We start from the raw sequence: 9402 nt of genomic DNA, 5'->3' as shown, positions 1-9402 counted from the left end.
CATCCACTGCACTCCAGCCTGGGCGACAGAGTGAGAGTCCAGCTCAAAAAAATAAAATAAAAATCCAGTCTCAGAATCCTTTTTTTTTTTTTTTTTGAGCTGGACTCTCACTCTGTCGCCCAGGCTGGAGTGCAGTGGATGCTCATGGCCACCGCAGCCTTGACCTGTTGGGCTCAGGTGATCCTTCCGCCTCAATCTTCCAAGTAGCTGGAACTATAGGCACACACCACCATTCCTGGCTAATTTTTTTATTTTCTTGTAGAGACAAGGTCTCACCAAGTTGCCCAGACTGGTCTCAAACTCTTGAACTCAGGCAACCCCCTCGCCATGACCTCCCAAAGTGCTGGGATTATAGGAGTAAGTCACTGCACCCAGCCTCAGACAGAGAATCTTTACCTTTTGTCTGGTTTGTTCAATCCACTCACATTTGATGTTATTATTGACACAGTTGGATTTACAACTACCATTTATTTTTTGTTTTCTGTGTGTCTTGTGTCTTTTTTGTTCTTCTATTTATACTTTACTGTTTTCTTTCATTAAGTAAATATTTTCTTTTTTCTTTCTTTTTTTTTTTGAGTTGGAGTCTCACTCTGTCACCCAGGCTGAAGTACACAGGCATGCTCACAGTCACTGCAGCCTCCACCTTCTGGGCTCAGGTGATCCTTCCACCTCAGCCTTCCAAGTAGCTGGAACTACAAGTGCACACCACCACGCCTAGCTAATTTTTTGACTTATTGTAGAGACAAAGTCTTGCCAAGTTGCCCAGGCAATCTTGAACCCTTGGACTCAGACAATCTTCTTGCCTCTGTCTCCTAAAGTGCTGGAATTACAGGCATGAGCCACTGAGCCCAGCCTAAGTAAATATTTTCTAATGAATTATTTCAGTTTTGTTTAAAACCATGCCCCTTCCATAATCTATGACTTCTTTAATGATTGTTTTCACTGCATACTTTTCATTTGTTGTCATTGCTGTTTGTTTTCAGAGGTTCTTTTAGGGCTTACAAAATACCTTTTACCTAATCAGAATCAGCTTCCAATTTATACTAACTTAATTCCAGTGAAATATAGAAACATTATTCCTATATATCCCTAGTCCCTTTCCCCCTTTTTATGGTATTATTGTCTACATAATGTTACAAACCCAAAAGTACATTGTGTGATTATTATGCTACTATCTGTTTTCATTCCCTTAGCCCAATACAGCTTCGCTTCCATTCACCTCCTTTGTGCTGTTATTGGCAAATTTATTATATTCTTATATGTTATAAGCCAATAATACACTATATATGCATTATTTTATACAATTGCTTTTTAAATCAGTTAAGATAAAAAATGAGAAAAAGCATTTACACTGTCTTTTATAATTACAACTTTCCTCTTTAAATAGTAAAATGGCCACAGATATGGGAAATTACACAAACATCACAATTGCCATCACAGCGTGGTGTGCTCAGTGTAGTTCTGCCACTGTACTTAATAACAATTTGTTTCATCCTCACAACAATCCTCACAATTAGTCACTGCTAGCTCCATTTTACAGGTATGACAATTGAGGTTCAGAAAGGTACTCTGAGACACATGGATGGTAAGAGATTAAGTCAGCTTGGGGCCCACATCCATCAGACTCAGAGATAAGTGCTCATTCCCCAGCATTACTCCCTTTACCTTTGTTCAACCAAGAAACTTGGGAATGTTCTCAAGAAAACTCTAAAAGACTTAGGAAAATAACATCCAGGCTTTCTGAGAGCTGATTCTTACCCGTAAGATAAGGGCTAGAGCCATTCAATCTCCCCTGTTCCCCCTGTGAGCGTTGGATGGGGCTCACATGTGTCTTGGATACTTTACTGAGGCGTCTGGCCTGGCACAACGGCTTCCGCTATGGGCTGGGTGAAAGGTTACTTCTTCCCTGGGAAGAGGAGGCAGTAGAGCCAGCTGTTGGCAGAACTGGTCCTTGAGACCCACACGCAACTGGCCAAGAAGCTGCGCAGCCGGGTGGGGGAGTCAGGCCTGGCAGGTGGACTCGCAATCTTGTCTTCTCCACCGCCCTCTTATGTTCTCTACCCATGCTTTGACTTACACACTCCAGGGTACTTGGTGCATGTGGCTCAGCCAACGTTGTCAGAGCCTTGGCAGCAGAGGCAAGTATCTCCCTCACTTTCTATTTTATTTTAATTTTTAATTTTTTTATTTTTTGAGTTGGAGTCTCGCTCTGTCGCCCAGACTGGAGTGCAGTGGCCGCTCCCAGCCACCGCAGCCTCGACCTGCTGGGCTCCGGCGATCCTTCTGCCTCAGCCTTCCAAGTAGCCGGAATTACAGGCATGTGCTACCATGCCCAGCTAATTTTTTGATTTATTGTAGAGATGAGGTCTCGCCTGCCCAGGCGGATCTCGAACCTGCGGGCTCAAGCAATCCACTCACCTCAGCCTCCCAAAGGCGCGGGATTACAGGCTGAGCCACCGAGCCTGGCTTCCCTCACTTTCTAATGCTGATATCCATACGCCTCTTGATGTGCCCACAGCCCTCAGGGGAGCCTGGAAGAATGAAATAAGGCTATGAGGAGAGGAAAGTAGTCAACAAATGGGGATGTGGTCCAGGCCAGATGGAGCCACTGGTAGTCCCTACTTTTCTGGTTCTGCCCTCCCTATCCTCCCATCCCTGCCCCTTTAAACCTCACACTGACTGTGAATTCTCCGTTTAATGCTCATCTTTTAAAATATGAAAAATACAGAAAAGTTTAAGCAAAGAAGAGAGAAGAAAATAAAATGAAAGTCGCTGATGACCCTGCAACCTCAGCCCAACAAGAGACACCATTTTGGCATCAATCCTGCCTGCCTGTTACTTTAGACATCTTTAGAGTACTTTTCATGACTAATCTGGTCATATTCAATATGCAATTTCAAATTCTACCTTTTTCAAGTTATTGAACCACATCAGCCTTTTCTTAGGTACTGTGACAACAGCTGATGCAATGGGCCTTACCGTGTTTAAAGTGCATTTACCTACATTAACCCAGTTAACTCTCACTAAAATCCTGTGAAGTAAGTACTATTAGTATACTAATTTTACAGATGAAGAAACCGAGGTTCAGAAAAGTTAAATGATTTGCCCAAGGTCACACAGCAATTAAGTAGTAGCACTGGGATTCAAACCCAGGCAACCTGGCTCAGAACTATCCCCTAAGCCATCAGCTGCTGTGGAATCTTACAGAACAGACTACTACTGATTCTGTAGCATATATCATATTCTGTAGTTGTAACATCCTTTCTTCACCCATCCCCTCCAGTTGTGTTGGGTTGAGGATGTTGTCAACAAGGCTGTAGGACACTCAGCATGTAAACAAAATTTGTTATGTGTTTTGGATAGTCTCCCAGACCAAATTTATCGGTCAAAGGATGCAGGCAGTTTTAAGGCTCTTGCTCCATGTCATTCAATGACTTGAATGAGCAAAGGGTGCAACAATCACACACCAGCCATCTGAAGACTTAGAAGGTGAAGATATCTACCTTGCCAACAGTAAGGGTATAACAGGGAGGAATATTGATGTCATCCCAGACCCCAGAATGCTATGGATTTGAAGTCTTCAAGCCATTTCTGAAGATGAGAATTTTCTAGAAAATAGTCAGAGGACCGTTTCCACAATTCCTGGGCCCCTCAGTCATTCAAGACTTGAAAAGGAGAGTGTTATGCTGGAGAGGAGTTAGAGCAGAGCTTTTCTTTGGAAAGAGCTGTTGTCTTGCTGAGTGAGAATTCTCGCCCCACTTCCTTCCCCTCAAGCCCATGGGCATCTTTTTCATGAGACCATGTAGGGGTATAAGTGGTGCAGCCCATCATGGGAAGGCTCAGCCAAACAGAGCCTGACCCTACCCTACCATAGTGAGTGAGGTCATCAAGGGGGTTGCAGTGGGATGGGCCATACCCCTGCCAGAGCAGGGCAAGGAACACTGGAGGGTTGCCCGGATAGACCCTGTAGAATGAATAACAAGCATCACCTTGGACCAATCTCAGGCCTTCTTTAAAGGGGCATAGAGCCCAAGCAACAACGATTGGGTCCATTTCTTAGGACTGAGGAAGGGAACTGTGACAGAGGGGTCCCAAGTAAAGTCTCCCACTTGAGAGAAGGAATACGTCTTAACGATCCACCAGGCTACAGAGCAAGAGGCTACAGGTCAAGTGAGAAGTACCCTGCTCCCCTGCCTTTCCCCTCCCCAGCTCAGAAGCCCACCAGACTCCCCTTTCTCAAAACTGGACCAGGACTCCAGACTTTGGTGGAGACAGGGAATGGTCTTATCTTTGATTGAAGATGGAACTGCCTTTTTCCCTCCAATTCTCCAACACTTGCTCCCGGGGCTCTAAACATCACACAGGGCCTTTATTTAGCGATTAAATCTTATTCCAGGGAAACTCCCTTCCTACCCCAACCACCCAGAGGTGCTCACCAGGTACCTCTTTGGGCTCCTATATCATAGTTGCTTCCAGGTCTGGCTCCCCCAACTGAACTGTGAGCCTGTGAGGGCAGAGTCGCCTATGCCTAGCAGAGTCGCCACTCCATGATGACTCTGGCTGAGATGTGTGAGGAAGGGCAAGGAAGATATTGGACAAGGCAGAGGGAAACGGGGAGACTCAAGGCCCTTAAATCCATAGAAGAAATCTTGGCTGAGGGGTCAAGTAACCAGGTGCTCTGCTTCAGTCTTTGTGCCTACTATGTACTCAGAGCTTGACTCACATGAACTCAACTTTAAGCCAATGCACATAAGAGCAAACTGGGAAGAGATTGCAAGCTGGTCAGTTTGTTTGAAGAGCCAAGACCATCTAGTGTGACCTATCGCCCAAGGCAGAGACAAGGCTGTGGATTGGTCAGAAGTTGGTACAATTCCTCCCACCCCAGTACCTGTTGGCAGGGACTAAGGGAAGATAAAAGTGTGACTGCCTGGTACTCACACACTGCAGACAGCTACCATCTGACATCCCATGTTGACATCACTCCTGCCTGTGGCAAGAGCTGGCTGGAATATGAGGGAGATTCTGTGTTTGAGCCTCACCCTCTGCCTGATGGTGCAGACAGCCCTGGGTAAGCCCCCAACTCTTCCTGAGGGCGTCAGGCAAGAGGAGCACAAGGGACACAGGAACAGGTCCCAGCCTGTTCCTAGGTCAACTTCTCCTGGGGACAGCAGGGCAGAGGCATGTAGACAGGTCTGGACAGATGGAGGGAGCCATTTCCAGACACTAATCCACCCATCATTTGGGAGCCTGGACAAGTCCTTTGGCCTCGCTGAGATTCAGGACTACTCTGCCAAGTAGGGAGTGCATCTCCTGCCTCCCAGGAGCTGGGAGGGGACCTGAGAACATGGCGTGAACAAGTCTTTTCCCTTCCCTCCTTCCTCCTTCCTTCTCCCAAGCAGGAAGCCTGCTTCGGCCTCTCTCTCTCCTCTTTACCACCTGCAGATTTCTCCCCAATGGCTTTCTTTTTAAAAATTCTGTTATACTTCTTACAGTGAAAACAATATAACACAGTCAGGTGCAGTGGCTTACACCCATAATCCTAGCACTTTGGGAGGCAAAGGCAAGAGGATTGCCTGAGTCCACAGGTTCGAGACCAGCCTGGGCAACATGACAAGACCTTGTCTCTACGATAAATCAAAAAATTAGTTGTGCATGGTGGCACACGCCTGTGGTTCCAGCTGCTTGGAAGGCTGAGGCGAAGGATAGCCTGAGGCCAGCAGGTCAAGGCCGCACTGGCTATGAACATGTCACTGCACTCCAGCCTGGAGACAGAATGAGACTCTAACTCAGAAAAAAAAAGAATAAAATAAAATAAAATAATATATAATACATTAATAAGATTTTATTGAAGTATAAGATATGTACAGCAAAATATATACATCTTCATTGCACAATGATATATATCATATGTATTAATTATATTATATATATAAAGCAACCAACATCCAGATAGATCTAGAACATTTCCAGCATCCCATATACCCCTTCCCAGTCAATATCTTTAAAGTTACCAGTACTCTGACTTCTATCTTATGCAAGTTTTGTCTATATAAATCCTTTTTTTTTTAATTTGAGGAAAACTGCTGAAATCATTTTTAGCATGTCAATGCATTTTCTCTTTGTCTTTTTATTGCATATTTACATATAGCAGTAATATTAGAATGTAAAAAATTTTATGCTCTGCTTTTCTCATTTAAATTCTTATCAAAAACAGTTTACAGCCAAGTACAGTGACTCATTCCTGTAATCCCAGCACTTTTGGGAGACAGAGGTGGGAGGATTGCTTGAGTCCAGGAGTTCGAGACCAGCCTGGGCAACTTAGCTAAAGCTCGTGTCTACAAAAAAACCATTAAAAATTAGCCAGTTGTGGGGGTGCATGCCTGAAGTCCAGCTACTCAGAAATACTGAGGCAGAAGAATTGTTTTAACCTAGGAGGTCAAAGCTACCATGAGTTGTGATTGCTGTGATGATACAACTGCACTCCAGCCTGGGCTACAGAGTGAGACCTGGACTCAAAAAAAAAGGCAGTTTACATTTGAGTATCGTTATATTTGCTTTTCTTGATCTCCAGATACAGATATCTACTATGGTATAGGTTACTTTGGTTCAGAAAAGTGTTCATTTTGTTTGTTTGTTTTTTGTTTTTTGAGTCAGGATATCACTCTGTCATCCAGGCTGGAGCGCACTGACACACTGATGGCCACCGCAGCCTGATGGTCTCAGGCAATTCTTCTACCTCAGCCTTCCAAGTAGCTGGAACCACAGGCATGCGCCACCACCCCCAGCTGATTTTTTTTATTTATTGTAGAGATGAGGTCTTGCCAAGTTGCCCAGAATGGTGTCGAACTCCTGAGCTTAGGCAATCCCCTTGCCTCTGCCTCCCAAAGTGCTAGGATTACAGGCGTGAGCCACCACATCTGGCAGGTGTTCATTTTTATATATTTCTGACTATTTTCATAGGGGAGGTACCCAAGAAGTGGAATTACTGAGACAAGAAATGTGAACTTTTTTATGGTTCTTTATACATTTTGCCAAATTTTTTCCCCAAAGGGTTGAATTAATTTATCCCTATACATAGTATATGTAAATGTCCTTTTCACTGTCTTCACCAGAATTGGGAGCTATCATATTTTTTTTTTTTTTCAGTCAGGTTCTCACTTTGTCACCCAGGCTAGAGTGCAGTGGCATGATTACACCTTGACTTCCTGGGTTCAGGTGATTCTTCCACCTCAGCATCCCGCATAGCTGGGACTACAGGCATGCACCACCTTGCCTAGCTAAGTTGTTTTGTTTTGTTTATTTTATTTTTGTTTTTTAATTTTTTGGCTTTTTTGTAGAAACAAGGTCTCACTATATTGCCTAGGTTGGTCTCGAACTCTGGGCTCAAGCCATCCTCCTGCCTTGGCCTCCCAAAGTACTGGGATTACAGGAGTGAGCCATTGCATCCAGCTAAGTGCCATCATTTAAAAACCTATTAGGAGGGGGCCAGGCTCGGTGGCTCAGCCTGTAATCCCAGCACTTTGGGAGGCCGAGATGGGTGGATTGTTTGAGCCCGCGGGTTCAAGACCCGCCTGGGCAACTTGACGAGACCTCATCTCTACAATAAATAAATAAAAAATCAGCCGGGTGTGGTAGCGCACGCCTGTAGTTCCAGTTACTCGGAAGGCTGAGGTGGAAGGATCGCCGGAGCCCAGCAGGTCGAGGCTGCGCCAGCCACTGCACTCCAGTCTGGGCGACAGAGTGAGACTCCAACTCACAAAAAAACAAACAAAAAAACTTATTAGAAGGAAGTTATAACTCCCGGTTTTCTTTTCTTTCTTTCTTTTTTTGAGTTGGAGTCTCACTCTGTCACCCAGGCTGGAGTGCAGTGACACGCTCCCAGCCACCGCAGCCTCGACCTGCTGGGCGCCAGCAATCCTTCCACCTTAGCCTTCCAAGTAGCTGGAACTACAGGCAAGTGCTATCCCAGCTAATTTTTTAATTTATTGTAGAGACAAGGTCTCACCATGTTGCCCAAGCAGTCACAAAACTGCGGCCTCAGGCAATCCTCTCACCTCAGCCTCCCAAAGTGCTGAGATTATAGGCTTGAGCCACTGCACCCGGCCAACTCCTGGTTTTCATTAGCACTTTATAATACTAGTAAGGAGAAATATTTTTGTAAGTGCTTACATGTTGCCTCTGGGTAGCAGAGCTGGAATCAAGACCACTCCACAGCAGCTCTTGCTCAGGAGTCTAAAGCACTCTGCTACATGGTTAGGTGCCCCTCAGAGACTGAGAAGCAGATAGAAAAACATCATGGTTTAGAGCAGAGCTCTGATGTGAGATAATTTCCATGTGACCCTGGGCAACTTACATAACCCTTTGAGCTTCTGTTTCTACGTGTATATAGTACTATAATAATAATACTGGCCGGGCTCAGTGGCTCAGCCTGTAATCCCAGCACTTTGGGAGGCCGAGGCAAGAGGATTGCCTGAGCCTGCGGGTTCGAGACCCGCCCGGTCAACTTGGCAAGACCTCGTCTCTACAATAAATCAAAAGCTAGCAGGGCATGGTAGTGCACGCCTGTAGTTCCAGCTACTTGGAAGGCTGAGGCGGAAGGATCGCCGGAGCCTAGTAGGTTGAGGCTGCGGTGGCTGGGAGCGTGCCACTGCACTCCAGTCTGGGCGACAGAGTGAGACTCCAACTCAATAATAATAATAATATTTGCCCTATAAGGTTTTTAGAAAAATGAAGTGAGATCATGTAGTGTTTGGCACAGTGCCGGGCTATAACAAGGAACCAGTAAATTATAGCTGTTGGCTAGTCCATCATGAATGGACACTGGATTTAGGGCAAATCCGGGCCATGTGACAGATCTCAGCTTCCTGACTCTGTTCTGTGAGACCACAGGCTGATTACTGCCCCTTCTGGGTCTCTGAACTTCCTCTGGCCCCTCCCAGGGTCAGTGAGAAGCCGATGTGAGAGGGCTTTGTAAATTGCAAAAGGGGGTGGGATTTGAGATGCCCCTTGCCCCTGCTGGCCTGCTTTCATGCTTGAAGGGGGTCACCATTACAACCACTCCTTTGTGCCCAGATATTGCTTATGTAAGACCTGTGGAGACCTGGGGATGTGAGTAGAGAGGTATTTTTGGCCACCTGCAGCTGGCAGTGAATGTGTGCTCTACCACACCAGTTTGAAATGTTATTCCAAAACCCAGTTGCATCAAAATCTCCTGGAGAAACCAGGCACGGTAGCTCACACCTGTAATCCCAGCACTTTGGGAGGCTGAGGTGGGAGGATTGCTTAGCCCAGGAGTGTGGGATAGGGCCCAGGAAAAAAAAAAAAAAAAAAAAAAAAAAAAAAATATATATATATATATATATATATATATATATATATATATATATATATATATTTGAGTTT

The 9402-nt window shown here is 45.3% G+C and overlaps 1 protein-coding gene across 1 annotated transcript in view; it reads left to right on the top strand.

Moving 5' to 3' along the window:
* Positions 1–5010: 5010 nt before the first annotated feature.
* Positions 5011–9402, top strand: part of CES4A (carboxylesterase 4A) — an 18759-nt gene continuing 14367 nt past the window's right edge. The window contains exon 1 of the mRNA XM_008050660.1: positions 5011–5068. Coding sequence (XP_008048851.1) covers positions 5011–5068 — 58 coding nt within the window. The remainder of the gene's footprint in view (positions 5069–9402) is intronic.

The sequence above is a fragment of the Carlito syrichta genome, unplaced genomic scaffold (genome assembly GCF_000164805.1).
Source record: "Carlito syrichta isolate Samal-C Ts95f unplaced genomic scaffold, Tarsius_syrichta-2.0.1 Scaffold153566, whole genome shotgun sequence".
Classification (NCBI taxonomy): domain Eukaryota; kingdom Metazoa; phylum Chordata; class Mammalia; order Primates; family Tarsiidae; genus Carlito; species Carlito syrichta.
Note: the sequence above shows the minus strand (reverse complement) of the source record. Positions and strands in the feature narration are given on the sequence as shown.